The following is a 17,757-nucleotide window of genomic DNA, read 5'->3' on the forward strand; positions in this document are numbered from 1 at the left end:
TCTAAACTATTCACTGTGGTATCAGATGCCTTCATCTTCTAAACTATTCACTGTGGTATCAGATGCCTTCATCTTCTAAACTATTCACTGTGGTATCAGATGCCTTCATCTTCTAAACTATTCACTGTGGTATCAGATGCCTTCATCTTCTAAACTATTCACTGTGGTATCAGATGCCTTCATCTAAATTATTGTTGCATAATTAATAATTGTAATAATAATAATTGTTGCATTATTGTTGCTTGGACTTTTGCCGGATTGTCTTTTTGTCTTCTTTTTTGTGCGTGTATGTGTCACAGGGATGATCATTTCTCAGACACGCTTAGTCAGAAGGCTGACAGTGAGGCCAGCAGCGGCCATGGAGCTGAGGACAAGTGTTCAGGAAAAGACATGAGCTCTCCTACGGACACCAGGATCACTGACGCCTACATTGGCAGGTGAGCTCAACCACATCTCACCTCTACCTTACCTAGTGAGGCAGTATTTATTAAGCACCAAACAGAGGAATATGGACTGAAACATGGGGGGGGGGGGGACAACTTGACTTGTCCAACAAGGAACAAGCATTTCTGTTTTACAGCCAAACCAATAATGGCTGATTTCTGGGTCTGGCTGCCAGTGGGTGGCGCTGGCTTGGACTACCACCACTCACTCCACTGTGCTGTTGTCAGCTACAGGTTAAAAGATCAAAAGGGCTACATGACATTAGGTAGATGCACGTAAAAAAATTACATGTAGAAATATAAACATTCTGTGGAATGGAGATGAATCCAGAATGAGTTCCAATAGAGGAAAAACAGTTGTGCGTACCTGGCTTTACTTATGACTAACACTGAGGGACATGTACGGGAGTTAGTCAGTGAGTCTACATGAGAAGGACCAGATGTTATCTTACATGCAGGGTCATCCACACTGTTAGCTAAACCTGTCAACTAAACCTGTCAGCTAAACCTGTCAGCTAAACCTGTCAGCTAAACCTGTCAACTAAACCTGTCAGCTAAACCTGTCAGCTAAACCTGTCAGCTAAACCTGTCAGCTAAACCTGTCAGCTAAACCTGGGCCCGTATTCACAAAGACACTAGGAGAGTTGATATAGTATCAGCTTTTTTAGAAACAATAATATGGACAGAGGAGACCTGATTCTAGGTCAGCGCTCCTATTCTCAGCCTAATGGCCAATAGAATCATGGTTGAATCATCGTCCCAGTCAGTGGGTAATCTAAGTCCATTTTCAGATGGTTGGCTTCAGTCAACATCAGGGTGTAAATACATTAGAGGGGTTATTTCATAGTTGTCATTCTCAGAGCAATCTAGGGCAGACTCATACACACACACACACTCCTGTCGTATCTTTTTGGCAGGGACTATAAAGGCTTCTGGGAGAGCGACAGTATTTTCTCACTCGTTCTTCTGTTCATTGCTGCATTCTAATTTGTGTGACGGAGTAGGCAACCTTGAGAAATCTGCCACTGGCATCAGCCTGTAAGTTTAGATAGTGTTTTATTGAAAGGAGAAATGTTGATGAATCATACTTTTGACTAGCTATGCGTTCCATTCCTTGTTATCCCCTCCCTCGCTACCCCTCCACCCCTCCACCCCTTGAGCCAGGACTACTTTCTCTATCCCCTCCTCCCTCCATGCCTCTCTGCCCCCCTCCCTGCCTCTCTGCCCCCCTCCCTCCCTGCCTCTCTACCCCCCTCCCGCCCTGCCTCTCTACCCCCCTCCCGCCCTGCCTCTCTATCCCCCTCCCGCCCTGCCTCTCTACCCCCCTCCCGCCCTGCCTCTCTACCCCCCTCCCGCCCTGCCTCTCTACCCCCTCCCTCCCTGCCTCTCCCCCCCTTCCCCTCTCTCTACCCCCTTCCCCTCTCTCTACCCCCTCCCTCCCTCTATACCCTCCCTCCCTCTCTACCCCCCCTCCCTCCCTACCCCCCCTCCCTCCCGCTCCTCCCTCCCTCCCTCCCACTCTACCCCTCCTCCCTCCCTGCCTCTTCCCCCTCCCTCCCTGCCTCTTCCCCGCCTTCCTCTCGCTCTACCCCATTCCTCTCTCCCTCTCTACCCCCTCCCTCTCTCTCTCCCCCTCCCTCTCTACCCCCTCCCTCTCTCCCCCCTCCCTCTCTCTCTTCCCCTCTCTCTCTCTTCCCCTCTTTCTCTCTACCCCTCTCTCTCTCTACCCCTCTCTCTCTCTACCCCTCTCTCTCTCTACCCCTCTCTCTCTCTACCCCTCTCTCTCTACCCCTCCCTCCCTCCCTCTCTCTCTATACCCCTCTCTCCCTTTCTATATCTCCCCCTCTCTCTCTCTACCCCTCCCTCTCTCTCCCCCTCCCTCTCTACCCTCTCCCTCCCTCTCTCCCTCCCTATCTCCCCCCTCCCTCTCTCACTTCCCCTCTCTCTCTCTTCCCCTCCCTCTCTCTACCCCTCCCTCTCTCTACCCCTCCCTCTCTCTACCCCTCCCTCTCTCTACCCCTCCTTCTCTCTACCCCTCTCTCTCTCTCTACCCCTCTCTCTCTCTACCCCTCTCTCTCTCTACCCCTCCCTCCCTCCCTCTCTCTCTATACCCCTCTCTCCCTTTCTATATCTCCCCCTCTCTCTCTCTACCCCTCCCCCTGCCTCCCGCTCTCCCCCTGCCTCCCGCTCTCCCCCTGCCTCCCGATCTACCACCCCTCCCTCTCTATCACCTTTACCTCCCTCTCATCCCTCCCTCTCTTCCCACCCTCCCTCCCTCTCTACCTACCCTCCCTGCCTCTCTACCCCCCCTCCCTGCCTCTCTACCCCCTCCCTCCCTGCCTCTCTACCCCCTCCCTCCCTCCCTCTCTACCCCCCCACCCTCCCTCCCTCTCTACCCCCCCACCCTCCCTCGCTCTCTCCCTCTCTACCCCCTCCCTCCCTCTCTACCCCCCTCCCTCCCTCCCTCTCTAGCCCCCTCCCTCCCTCCCTCTCTAGCCCCCTCCTCCCTCCCTCTCTACCCCCCTCCCTCCCTGCCTCTCTACCCCCCTCCCTCCCTGCCTCTCTACCCCCCTCCCTCCCTGCCTCTCTACCCCCCTCCCTCCCTGCCTCTCTAGCCCCCTCCTCCCTCCCTCTCTACCCCCCTCCTCCCTCCCTCTCTACCCCCTCCCTCCCTGCCTCTCTACCCCCCCTCCCTCCCTCCCTCCCTCCCTCTCTCTATACCCCTCTCTCCCTCCCTCTCTATATCTCCCCCTCTCTCTCTCTACCCCTCCCCCTCTCTCCCTCTCTCCCCCTGCCTCCCGCTCTCCCCCTGCCTCCCGCTCTCCCCCTGCCTCCCTCTCTATCACCCCTACCTCCCTCTCTTCCCTCCCTCTCTATATCTCCCTCCCTCCCTCTCCCGCTCTCCCCCTGCCTCCCACTCTCCCCCTGCCTCCCGCTCTACCACCCCTCCCTCCATCCCTCCCTCTCTTCCCACCTTCCCTCCCTCTCTACCCACCCTCCCTCCCTCCCTCCCTCTCTTCCCTCCCTCTCTACCCCCCCTCTCTCCATCTCTCTTTCCCGCTCTACTGTTCTATGCAGACATGGCTCAGCACTGTTGAATCATTCATATCTTTGGCTTTATTTAGATATCTCTCCTTCTACTCCCATTTACAGCATTTCTATTATACAACAGCAGTAATTACAGCCTAGAATTGTAGTCAACCAGAGAACATGATTGTATTATCTGGTTTGCTTTTGTATGACATTATCAATAGTATGGAAAACCTTGCAGTCATGATTCATATTATAATATGGTTTATAAGTACCCAATGACTGTCTGTAGACTGTACTGTAGCGTTGTTTTCCTTTCTGTAATCCTGTCCATAGATTGAGTTGTGTGATCTTACTTCCCCTACTGGTTATGAAGAGTCCATGCACATGTTTACCCCTCCACGTGTTTACTCCACAAATCCCCAGTCAGTCCTTCATCTGTATCAGAACACATCATGTCCCATATTTAGCTCCATGATGAATCTCCACTCTTAATGAGTGGCTGAGACAGACCGTGTTAATTAGGCAGAAATTAGACTGAGACTTGTAACACGCCTAGGAAGGATGATTAAGGGATGAATAGCTGCTCGACTCATTTTTATTGTTTATTTAACCTTTATTTAACTTGGCAAGTCAGTTAAGAACCAATTCTTATTTACAATGACAGCCTACCCCGGCCAAACCCAGACGACGCTGGCCCAATTGTGCACCACCCTATGGGACTCCCAATCACGTCCAGTTGTTATTCAACCTGGAATCAAACCAGGGTCTGTAGTGACGCCTCTAGCACTGAGATGCAGTGCCTTAGACCGCTGCGCCACTCGGGAGCCCTGAATGACTCATGAATGACACTTGATGGAGATAAAGGTTTTGGGATATGAGACAGGAAGTACTGTGCAGCTAGCCTGGTCCCAGATCGGTTTGTGCTGTCTTCCTGACTACTATGGTCTTGTGGCATGTTAATGACTGAAGGAGTTGGCTATACAGCACAAACAGATCTGGGACCAGGCTACAGCGCAACAATACCCCTTTAGTAGATGTTATTTGTCAGTTTCTGTGTCGTTGCATAACAAGTCATTGATTTAGGGTTTCTGCCTGGTGTTGTGTAGGGAATATTAGTTTGATATTATGTTAGTGGTGAGGCAAAAATTGTCATCTCTCAATGGTTTATTGAATAATTAAAAAGGACCGAACAAAAACAGTTTGAATGAAAAAGTCCCCTATAACCCCTTAAAGTACTTTTATTCCCTCACAATCTCCACTCATAACCATCTTTCAATTAACTTTTTCCTCAGAGTATATCCACTGGAACAATCGTAAATTGTAATCTCTCTATGGTTAAATATCTTTATATATTTCTCTTATCATATCATCCTCCGACACTGCTGTCAGACAGGCAGCCTATCACATTTGGTGCTGATTAGGTAGGGGGATGAAACATTATGGCTGTCTCATGGGCTGTGTCCCAAATGCCCCCCTATTCCCTCTTTAGTGAACTACTTTTGAACAGAGCCTAATGGGCCCTGGTCAGAAAAAGTGGACTTTATAGGATGGCCCCCTGCTAGGCTGGGTTTGATAAATATGCAGAGCAGACCAGGGTCTTATCAAAGCCTCAGTAGAGATGATGGGCTGCTCCACTCTGCCGGCCCATTACAGAGGAATGAGATGGCTTCAGGGGACCATTAGTTACTGTGGAGAGGCAGGACCGAGACGTGTACTGTACGTGTCTGTGTGCCTGCGTGTGTGAGGGTGCCTGTGTGCTACTAGGTCTCTGTGTGCGTGCCTTGCGTAAGGGATGCACACTTGTGTGTGGCAGGTCAGGTGTATATCTATGTTCAGTCAGGAGGGTGTGTTGAGACAGCAGGTTCAGGTGGAGGACAGCTTAAATGCTGAGCCAGCTGAACCTTCTCCCAGGCAGGCAGGCAGGGGGCAGGCAGGCAGGGGGGCAGGAAGGCAGGGGGGTAGGCAGGCAGGGGGGCAGGAAGGCAGGGGGGTAGGCAGGCAGGGGGGCAGGCAGGCAGGGGGGCAGGCAGGCAGGGGGGCAGGCAGGCAGGGGGGTAGGCAGGCAGGGGGGCAGGCAGGCAGGGGGGCAGGAAGGCAGGGGGGCAGGCAGGCAGGGGGGCAGGAAGGCAGGGGGCAGGCAGGCAGGGGGGCAGGAAGGCAAGGGGGCAGGCAGGCAGGGGGCAGGCAGGCAGGGGGGCAGGCAGGCAGGGGGGCAGGCAGGCAGGGGGGCAGGCAGGCAGGGGGGCAGGAAGGTAGGGGGGCAGGGGGGCAGGCAGGCAGGGGGGCAGGCAGGCAGGGGGCGGGCAGGCAGGCAGGGGGGCAGGCAGGCAGGGGGGCAGGCAGGCAGGGGGGTAGGAAGGCAGGGGGGCACTGTGTGGCTAAAGGTTCAGATAAAGACCCAGCCTGCAGGCCTCTCAGTGCTGCAGCTGGAGCCCTGCCTCAGAACAAGCTACTAGGAGCACTTTGGGACTGACATATAGGTTTACGTCTGAACACTACATTCAGACAGAAGGCTTCAACAACTCTGTCTAGAGTCTATATCCCCACACCGACTAAGAATCTGTGTGACTGTACATTACCCCACACCGACTAAGAATCTGTGTGACTGTACATTACCCCACACTGACTAAGAATCTGTGTGACTGTACATTACCCCACACTGACTAAGAATCTGTGTGACTGTACATTACCCTACACTGACTAAGAATCTGTGTGACTGTACATTACCCCACACTGACTAAGAATCTGTGTGACTGTACATTACCCCACACTGACTAAGAATCTGTGTGACTGTACATTACCCCACACTGACTAAGAATCTGTGTGACTGTACATTACCCCACACCGACTAAGAATCTGTGTGACTGTACATTACCCCACACTGACTAAGAATCTGTGTGACTGTACATTACCCCACACTGACTAAGAGTCTGTGTGACTGTACATTACCCCATACTGACTAAGAATCTGTGTCACTGTACATTACCCCACACTGACTAAGAATCTGTGTGACTGTACATTACCCCACACTGACTAAGAATCTGTGTGACTGTACATTACCCCACATTGATTAAGAATCTGTGTGACTGTACATTACCCCACACTGACTAAGAATCTGTGTGACTGTACAATACCCCATACTGACTAAGAATCTGTGTCACTGTACATTACCCCACACTGACTAAGAGTCTGTGTGACTGTACATTACCCCACATTGATTAAGAATCTGTGTGACTGTACATTACCCCACACTGACTAAGAATCTGTGTGACTGTACAATACCCCATACTGACTAAGAATCTGTGTCACTGTACATTACCCCACACTGACTAAGAGTCTGTGTGACTGTACATTACCCCACACTGACTAAGAATCTGTGTGACTGTACATTACCCCATACTGACTAAGAATCTGTGTGACTGTACATTACCCCACACTGACTAAGAGTCTGTGTGACTGTACATTACCACGGCTGTTTACAGACACTGCAACATTTCTAAGGTTTAGCTAAAACCCATCGACTTGACCTCAGTGTCTGTCTGTCTCTTCCCGCCCTCTCCCATATCCCAGCAGGCATAAGAAGAGGACGGAGCCCCCCTCCCGCCGCCCCCCGGCGCGCCCCAATGATGTCAACTGCATGGTGCACCCCTCCCAGCAGACCCAAGGGGGCCAGGCTCACACACCTGAGATGGGCTCCCCAGTTCTGGGTCACTCCTTCAGCCCCCGGGACCTGCTGCGGAGCCGCAACCATGGCCAGCTTCCCATGGACAGCCCCGAGCACCGGCGCCGAACAGGCCACGGCAGCCTGACCAACATCAGCCGCCACGAGTCACTGAAGAAGATGGAGAGCCCGCCCATTCGACGCTCCACAAGCTCGGGCCAGTACACGGCCGTGTTCCAGGACTCCCACCCGCACGGTGGTGGCAAGCCCCTTGATCCGGAGACCATTGCACAGGTCAGCGCCAGCACCGCGGGACGAGCGCGCCTCCCTCCGCCAGCAGCAGCACAGCCCTGCCCCGCCCTGTAAACCTAGTTAGTCTGCTTACTCTGAGTTCTGCTACTACTGAACACCTCTGTCACAACACTCCCAAACACATTCACAATCTAGTTTTCCTTTATAGTTATCAAGACGCTCTTATTCAGAGTGACTTACAATAAGTTCAGTCAGCTAAAGTAGGGGAGACAAGACGACCACATATCACGATCATTGCAACAAAACTTTCTTTAAAAAAACTACTATCAGCAACCAACACACTATCAGTGTTCGTGTCTGTTACAGCTTCAGAGACAGATTCTGGGACATTGATGTTGAGTAAAATAGCTTTTGAGACTACCTATTTTTATAATGTTCCACACAGTCACGTACAGTTACAAAAGCTGTTAATTTGGTCCGAGTGCTACGTGTCAGAACAGAAAATAGAAAGTCATTATTACAAAGCAGCATCAGTGTCTGCATGGTAATACTTTGTCGGCACAGGCTCCAATTACCTTATCAGAGCTCTGATAACAATGTAGCGCATTTTGACTGTAGCAGTGTGCATTGTGCGAAAGCATGAGAAGCCATCAGCAGCGTGGAGAGACTTCTAATTAGGAAGCTGAGGGTCAGAGAGAGGACGATGTCTCTCTCCGTTGGGTTGTCGGTCTCTGGGAGATGCTCGGATGAATGTCCTTCCATCGCTGCATCCTGTCTTATTCTAAGTCAGGAACATACCCAGGGATTACAGTCTTATCCTGATGGTGCTCACATGTACTGTATGTATGATGCATGCTGGTGGTGTGATGACACTGTATTCCCTTAACTTGTCTATCGTTCTTTTCTCTCCTCCCTTGATTTGCCTCTCCCTGCAGGACATAGAGGAGACGATGAACACGGCGCTGAACGAGCTGCGTGAGCTGGAGAGGCAGAGTTCGGCCAAGCACGCTCCCGATGTTGTGCTGGACACCCTGGAGCAGAGGCAGTCGACCGGGGGCCCCACCCCAGCCAGCTCCAGCGAGTCCCTCAGCCCCCTCCACAACATCCTTCTGAGGGCCCAGACCGGCGAGGCCGGGGGGCCCCAGATGCGCCGCAGCACCAGCTCTTCCAGCGACACCATGAGCACCTTCAAGCCCGTAGTGGTACCCTGTATGGGGGTGCATCTTAAGCCGCCTGCCCTGAGGCCCAAGCCCCTGGTGCTGCCCAAGACGGGCCCGGCTCATCCCCCCCCTGTGCACCCTCCCCAAGACCCCCTGGACAAGTCATGCACCATGTGAACTTTGAACTCTGGGATGGGAACATGGACCAACAGGAGAGGGTCTCTGACTACATATAGTAGCAACATGTTATCATTGTCTATAGATAATAATAATAATAGTAACAATATTGTGTAAGACGGTATAAGAACAGTCCATTGCCTGGACATTGAGGATACTGTAGTTGTTTGCTTTGTGAGAAAGATGTGTTTTCTTGTGTCAAAGTTAACCAGTGTCCAGTAAGTTAACCACATTTATTAACAATGAAAACAGGAACATTCTCAGGTCTGCTAGACAGACTGAACTACCACAAGGAAAGGGGCATGTTTCAGTGTGACTAACTATTTAACAGACAAATAATCGTCAAGATCCATATGGAAAATACTGTAGAATCTGCTGAAATGCCTAGCATCGCTAGATAAGTCAACTTTTTCTTCTTGATCATTACTGTATACAGAACAACAAATCACGAGGCTTCCTTTGAGGTTAGAGAAACGAGTCTGGTAGTTTACAAAAAACTAGAGAACTACAAAATAATGAACGCTAAAGAAACAAAGTAGTGCACGTTGCAATTCTGTTTTGTTTACTACTCAGCCAGGGGAACTATGGGAAATGTAGTCCGTGTCAGCTGAACCTGACTATGGTTTGCTTCTCACTTAGATGGACAACGCTTAGATTTAGAGTACTGATCGTAAGGCTTTACTGCCACTCAGAAATATAAGCTGTCAATAGTGAAAGCTGTTGGAAGTTTGGATGTAGCTAATGTTTTATAGCTGAGACTGAAGCAGGGAGGGCAAGAGTCCAGATATGTGTGTGATCATAAGGATGCACTCTCACATACAGTTTTGGCCAAATATATTAGCACCCTTGCACTTTTCTGAAATAATTCCCTATTTCTTCTCAAATAAATTGCAATTGGAAAAAAACTTTGGTCTCCACATCTTATTGAATTTTCAACATTGCAGAACATATTTTATTTTTGTAAACTTTATTTTCTAAATTATATTTGTAAACTTAAGACAAATGGCCTGGGCAAAATTATTGGTACCCAGGAGCTAGTACTTATGCTGTGGGGTTGCTTTGCTGCCTCTGGTACTGGGGCCTTGAACGTTTGCAAGACATCATCAATCATGAAATCAGCAGATTATCAAGGTATTGTGGAGTTTAATGTTCAACCCAGTGTCCAAAAAGTGTGTCTTTGTTTAAGGTTGTGGGTCTTCCAGCAGGACAACAATGCAAAACACACGTCAAAAGCACCCTGAAATGGTTCAAGAAGAAACGCTGAACTGTTCTGGAGTGGCCAGCGAGGAGTTCAGATCTGAATCACATCCATAACCTATGGAGGAATCTGAAAACAACAGTTGGTGGAGGGCACCCTCAAACATGGAAGAATTAGAGCAGTTTGCTGCAGAAAAGTGGGCCAAATTGCCAGTTGAAAGGTACAGCAAGCTCACTGATGGCTCCAAGAAGCATTTATTTGAAGTTATCTTGGCCAAAGGCTGTGTAACCAAGTTCAAGCTCTGGGGTGCTAATCATTTTGTCCATGCCATTTTTCTTTATTTTCTCAAATTGTAAACTTAAGTTCACAAATATAAAATTGGTTCTGCAATGTTGAAAATCCAATAAGGAGTGGAGACCAGTTTATTTATTTTTTAAGTTTCTACTTATTTGTGAAGAAATAGGGAATTATTTAAGAAAAGTGCAAAGGTGCCAATGTATATTGCTGCAACTGTATATAATATATAATTGGACAGTAGATGATGAGATGTTTATTTTGTTTATTTGGTGCACTTGGCAACAACAAATGAACTGGATACACTTTTGTCAAGGACTAGGCTGCACCTCCCAAAAGATGTTATGAGATGTTACAAGATTGCCTACATGTTGATTTTATATGGCTTTAATGTTATCGCAGCATCATAGTTCTAAACAAGGTCTGGAAGGAGACGAGGTTACAACCACTGTGAAATATTACCCGTTCTGGAAATCCTGTGAATGTTTATATACTCTTGAAGACCTGTGTCGAACCTTCGTTGGCTTTTTGTCTTTAGATTCAAGGGGAGTGGTTGAGAATGGTTTGCATATAAAACAGAGTATCGAAAACACACCAGAGCTTGGTTTACAACAACACACAATGTCTGGCTTTCTCTGTCCAAAGACGACATATACTTTTACAGCATGGATGTTTGTTTCTCTCTCTCCCTCCTTCTGCAATGTAAACATTCTTTTAGACTCCCTAAACTCATGGCAGTAAACTCCCAAAGACGGAATGCTGGACTGACTGTTGCTGCAAAAGACCCATTTTGTTTATACTGCTTCTTGTCAGTGTTTTAGGAGCTTTATATCCCATCCCCATAGCCCCTTCTGACCTGTAGGCTAATCCTTGTGTTGTGGATGGGGAGATGGGCCGGTCCATTACGTTGTGGGGGAGATGTGACTGATGTTTAGATTCTCCATCAGGACTTTGTTAGTACATTTAGGTTATAAACCCCCTTTTGAATGATTGATGTGTGCCAGATCCCAGCTGTATAGAGGAGCAGACGCAGCACATGTGGACGTGGGGAATGCATATTCACATGTTCACTGAAGACCATGTCACATGATGTGGGTGTCAGTGTGAAGGCTGCTGAGGGGACGACGGCTCATAATGTATGGAATGGAGTATAATCTAGTGAATGGAAACCATGTGTTTGATACCATTCCCTTCACTCCATTCCTGCCATTATTATGTGCTGTCCTCCCCTCAGCAGCCTCCACTGGTGGGTGCATGTGACAACTAACTGGCCTCCTCATACTGTAACTGTGTGTTCTCCTGTGACAGTGCCCTCTATGGGTCACTTTTAAAGGTGCTGTGTAGCTGAAGACAAGAGACTGATGGGTGCATGTGTTGGGAAGCTTGCATCTGGTTAAAGAACAAGGACTCCAAAAAGCATTGTCTCAAGTTTGCAATAAGCAATGTTTTCCTTGGCATACAACTGCAACGGGTTTATTTTTGTCTGTTGCCAAAATGTCATGTATATTAAAAGTGAATTTGATTTGAATTCTAGATTACTAACCCTTTCTGGATTTTGTAATCATTTTTGTTTAAGATTTTGTTTGTTAGAATTTAATGGGATTTTTAGAACAAAGGTTGTAGAAATTCAAAGGTCCAAAGAACAGAGCCACGGAATTTGCAGGTGTCCCACCCAAACTTCGGTCGTATTCATCAGACACCAAACGGAAGAAAACTAACAAACAGGGAGGGACTACCCCAATAAGAAACGCTCATTTTGTTTTCCGTTTTGCAACAGTGTCCTAATGAACATGAGCCTGTTGTAATCTGAGTTGTCTTTCTATATGCCATTATGCACAGTTAGCAGTGAAGTCCTGCCTGTTGACTGTTGCTTTGTGTCCATGTACATCTGTAGTATGTACACATGAAAGTGCCTTAGTTCATAGTTTCTCTAAAACATTTTCAATGTTCTGTACTGTTGCATTCTTATTTCAGACCCTGTGTTATGAGCAAGTGGAGTAGGAAGTGAGACATGAATTAATAAGCGACGTCTTGCTTCTCAATATCTGCGGTGCTGCTCGTGGCAACGTCATTTTGCGGAGTCTACCTTTAATAATAAAGATACTGCTTATCCATTGTGACATTGCACAGAACTGTATATTTGGCATGTAACATCTTAACAACTTTTAGAGCTCTGAGGGCTGTTCCTCAAGGGTTTTTCTGTCTAATAAAGGAAATACACTGAACAACAATATAAACGCAACATGTAAAGTGTTGGTCCCATGTTTCATGAGCTGAAATAAAAATTCTCAATTCGCACAAAAAGCTTATTTCTCTCAAATGTGCACAAATTTGTTTACATCCCTGTTAGTGAGCATTTCCATCCACCTGACAGATGTGGCATATCAAGGAGCGGATTAAACAGCATTATCATTACACAGGTGTACCTTGTGCTGGGGACAATAAAAGTCCACTAAAATGTGCAGTTTTGTCACAACGCAATGCCACAGATGTCTCAAGTTTTGAGGGAGCGTGCAATTGTCATGCTGACTACAGGAATGTCCACCAGAGCTGTTGGCAGAGAATTCAATGTTCATTTCTCCACCATAAACCAGCTCCAATGTTCTTTTAGAGAATTTGACAGTATGTCCAACCAGCCTCACAACCGCAGTCCACGTGTAACCACGCCAGTTCAGGACTTCCACATCCGGCTTCTTCACCTGCGGGATCGTCTGAGACCAGCAACCCAGACAGTTTATGAAACTGTGGGTTTGCACAACCAAAGAATTTCTGCACAAACTGTCAGAAACCGTCTCAGGGAAACTCCTTTGCATGCTCGTCGTCCTCACCAGGGTCTTGACCTGACTGCAGTTTGGCGTTGTAACTGAATTCAGTGGGCAAATGCACACCTTCGATGGCCACTGGCACGCTGGAGAAGTGTGCTCTTCATGGATGAATCCTGGTTACTGACAACGAACACAATTACATTTTATCGATGGCAATTTGAATGCACAGAGATACCGTGATGACATCCTGAGGCCCATTATCGTGCCATTCATCGTCCGCCATCACCTCATGTTTCAGCAGGATCTGTGACCAACAGATGCATATCTGTATTCCCAGTCATGTGAAATCCATAGATTAGGGTCTAATGAATTTATTTAAATTGACTGATTTCCTTATATGAGCTGTAACTCAGTAAAATTGTAGAAATTGTTGCATGTTGTGTTTATATTTTTGTTCGGTATAGTTTGTTCAGTCTGAAGTGGCCTTGTACTCTTGTGATACCATGAGCACTGTGCACACTGTCAGCAGAATTACAAGCCTCTGTTGAATCATTGGTCATTGTGTTACATGACATACTTCACTATTTAATGGTGCAGAAACTATTTTTATGTTCTTTCTTAAATATAGAAAATAGTTTTTAGCTTTTCCTGTCAGCTTAGGTCCTATACCCATTTTCCTCAGAGTAAGGTAGAATAATGAACATTAGTTTGCAAATGAGTATACATTGTACAAGTCATTTACAAGCTAATGTTCATTATAGAGTTAGTGCTTCTCCATATTCAAATGAACCAGTTTCAATGGGGACTCTCCCCTTAAACACACTAGCAGTTGAGGACTGGGACTGAGCCCCAACAGCAGTAGCTGGCTGTGTCATGTTGCTAGTAGAGGACCTTTGCACGGTCACAAATACAGTTCAAAGTAGCACATTACTACCTATTAGCACCCAGTACAAGATCTTAGCATTAAAAATTAAGCAGGAGAGAGAATTCTCTCTGCAGCGTACTCTGGTTTCATTGACATGCTAGGCTGATGCTGGGGCATTCGGAGGCAAAGCTAGCAAGTGTCGGAGACTACTATAGGGGAGAGCGGGGTAAGTTGAGACACACTTGTTTCTGGGAAACCAAACACAAAATGTATAATTTGACCAAATATTTAGGAAGAGGTCATCATTTCATGGAGTCTGTGAAGGAAGAAACCACATGGAAAAAGTGGTGTATGGTTTCCTAGCGTCCTTGTAGCTGTGTGGGCTAATATAGTCAAAATGTTTACCTTAGATTAAGTTGAGCCAAGGGCAAGTTGAGCATATTGAAGTGTTTTCTTCCCAAGCGTAATGCAAAGCATTACTGCTGAGATATGACATAACAGGGCCTGGCCTATGTTAAAAGTGTAAAAATAAGCATTTGTTAGGTGTTATCACAGGCTTAAAATTACATGATTGTGTTGAATTATATTTGGGAAATAAATATAGACATGGTTTTAAAAAGGTAGCGGTAATATTTAATTTAGTACAGAAATGTGTAGGTGGCTTAATTTAACCAATATATGGGGTAAGTTGTGCCAAGAGACCACTTTTTTGGACACTGTTTTCAAAACTGTAATGTTTACATGAATTCTAATTATTTCCATGGATACACAACATCCTGAAATATATGTATATATATTTGCTAGAAAGAATACTATATTTCCCTTGACAGAGTGATGTTGAATGTAAAAAGTGGCTCAACTTAACCCACTCTCCCCTACAACCGGTGTCTCCTGAGAAGTTCTCCTGCCTGAAGGAGAAACTACGGATCTTGGTTTCTATAGGCAAACTATACAACATATCTTGTCAATTACAATTATCATAATGTTCATCATTACTGTAATACAAGTATGATTATGATTTTGCAATGCAGTAGGTTACACCAAGGAGGGTTTTCTGTATTTGTAACTTTAAAAGCTGACTCATACACAGCTCAGGTAACATTACCTCCACTTACTCTCTCTATATAGGCTACCTGTTAGGCCTACTGACTAACCAATCTCTTCCATGGTTGATGTTTTTGAAATGATTTCTTGAAATACAAATTGTAAATGGGAGAAATGTAGGGAAGGGAACTCCAAATAAAACTCAATGTAGGCATGCAAGGTTCCCACAAAATATCCTGTGTTATTATAAAAGTTGTACCAGTATGGTAGACAGTATATTGTAACACAAGTTATACCGTGTTCTTTGCAATACTGTAGTGCCATCGTGTGACCATTAGTATTTTTACATCAGTTTACTTATTTCATGTTTTACATACAACACAGTTGAATAAAAAGCAGAAGGGTCCATGTAAGGCAAAATCTTATGTTAATCATATCAACAGAAGAGAGGAGTGAATTTTCAATAAATGCCAGATTTTTCATGTCGAAAGCAGAGGTAATTTTAAGGTCAGCCATCATAGATCCTTCCTTGGGACGTCCCTACCCAAAACTTTAACCTCCACCCTTACCTTAACCTTAACCTTTACCTAATCCTAACCCAACCCTTAACCATTTTTAAATGGGATAGGGACGTCCCAAGGATCCCAGATAGGGCATGAGCTTTGACGTTCAGTTTCATTTCACCAGTAGTGGGACAGACAACCGAAGAATTTAGGGTGAGGTTATGAGCATTTATGCAACGGGTGTGTCTAATCCTGAATGCTGATTGGTTAAAACCGCATTCCAGCCCGTGTCCATTCCACAAGTTGCCACCAGCTAAATCTATGACGTCAAAATGCCCATTTACTCTGTTCTCTCTGACTGCGCAATCCACTGTCTCATCAGCCCAGCCAGGGAATTTATAAACTTGATCTCCACTATAAAAAGCATCTAGATATTATCTCACATTTCTTTTAGACTTACATTTCGTTTTCAACAGCGGAGATTTGTATAAACCTTGTCTCTTTGACATTTGCTAAATTGTTTCAATAATTCAAATTCGATTATGCTATCCCAAAGTAATGAATGTGTCGGGAGTCAGGACGAGAAAGACAGGCAGGCAGCGTTTCTCAGCCAGTCGAAATCTTGAATCAGCTGGCTTGATTTTTACGGATAAATACAAAAAAAAGATTTAAAAAAAGGTCAAACGAAATGCAGCTAATTTGCAGTCTTTCCAGCTTCCGTTTGAAGTGATTGTGTCTGTGTTATTGGCTCTGAACAATAGTGTCCTGATGAGTGAGCACATTTTCTATGCCAGGCGAAATCGCGCCTCATTAGCTCATTGTTATGGATGTATCCAAATAAATGTCACTAGAAAACAGTTAAAACAAATGCAAATGCAGCTACTTTGCTGTTTTTCTGGCTGCACTTGACTGTAAGTTAGCCGTAGTTGGCTATCTAGCAAGCAAGGGATAATAACGTTGCCACCCAATATGGCAATGGAACATTTAGAACAAATGACTGGGTCGTCCATAGATACAGAACAAAAAGACAATGACTGGGTCGCGTCAATAGATAAAGAACAAAAAGACTGAACGACTGGGTTGCATCCATAGACACAGAACAAAAATACTGAATGACTGGGTCGCGTCCATAGATACAGAACAAAAAGCCCGAAAGACTGGGTCGTGTCTCTAGTAACCCTAGATTCGAGTCGGGACTATATCTTGTGGAAGGATGAAATAGTATGAATAAATTCATAAAAATAAAGTTTTGACTGGCTTAATTTAACCAATATATGGGGTAAGTTGTGCCAAGAGACCACTTTTTTGGACACTATGTTTTCAAAACTGTAATGTTTACATGAATTCTAATTATTTCCATGGATACACAACATCCTGAAATATATGTATATATATTTGCTAGAAAGAATACTATATTTCCCTTGACAGAGTGATGTTGAATGTAAAAAGTGGCTCAACTTAACCCACTCTCCCCTACAACCGCTGTCTCCTGAGAAGTTCTCCTGCCTGAAGGAGAAACTACGGATCTTGGTTTCTATAGGCAAACTATACAACATATCTTGTCAATTACAATTATCATAATGTTCATCATTACTGTAATACAAGTATGATTATGATTTTGCAATGCAGTAGGTTACACCAAGGAGGGTTTTCTGTATTTGTAACTTTAAAAGCTGACTCATACACAGCTCAGGTAACATTACTTCCACTTACTCTCTCTATATAGGCTACCTGTTAGGCCTACTGACTAACCAATCTCTTCCATGGTTGATGTTTTTGAAATGATTTCTTGAAATACAAATTGTAAATGGGAGAAATGTAGGGAAGGGAACTCCAAATAAAACTCAATGTAGGCATGCAAGGTTCCCACAAAATATCCTGTGTTATTATAACAGTTGTACCAGTATGGTAGACAGTATATTGTAACACAAGTTATACCGTGTTCTTTGCAATACTGTAGTGCCATCGTGTGACCATTAGTATTTTTACATCAGTTTACTTATTTCATGTTTTACATACAACACAGTTGAATAAAAAGCAGAAGGGTCCATGTAAGGCAAAATCTTATGTTAATCATATCAACAGAAGAGAGGAGTGAATTTTCAATAAATGCCAGATTTTTCATGTCGAAAGCAGAGGTAATTTTAAGGTCAGCCATCTTAGATCCTTCCTTGGGACGTCCCTACCCAAAACTTTAACCTCCACCCTTACCTTAACCTTAACCTTTACCTAATCCTAACCCAACCCTTAACCATTTTTAAATGGGATAGGGACGTCCCAAGGATCCCAGATAGGGCATGAGCTTTGACGTTCAGTTTCATTTCACCAGTAGTGGGACAGACAACCGAAGAATTTAGGGTGA

At 45.7% G+C, this 17,757-nt stretch overlaps 1 protein-coding gene across 5 annotated transcripts in view; it reads left to right on the forward strand.

The window, feature by feature from the left end:
• Positions 1–12,455, forward strand: part of LOC106561395 (SLIT-ROBO Rho GTPase-activating protein 1) — a 189,446-nt gene extending 176,991 nt beyond the window's left edge. For 2 of the 5 annotated variants that reach the window (XM_082957315.1, XM_082957316.1), the window contains exons 20-22: positions 300–437; positions 7,050–7,431; positions 8,325–12,455. In XM_082957315.1, the coding sequence (XP_082813441.1) occupies positions 300–437; positions 7,050–7,431; positions 8,325–8,726 (922 nt within the window). In that variant the 3' untranslated portion in view covers positions 8,727–12,455. Of the gene's footprint in view, positions 1–299; positions 438–7,046; positions 7,509–8,324 lie in introns of all 5 variants that reach the window. The other 3 variants (XM_045688309.2, XM_045688310.2, XM_045688311.2) reach the window with 2 other exon arrangements.
• The last annotated feature ends 5,302 nt before the right edge of the window (positions 12,456–17,757 follow it).

Source organism: Salmo salar, chromosome 10 (genome assembly GCF_965601325.2).
Source record: "Salmo salar chromosome 10, fSalSal1, whole genome shotgun sequence".
Lineage (NCBI taxonomy): Eukaryota > Metazoa > Chordata > Actinopteri > Salmoniformes > Salmonidae > Salmo > Salmo salar.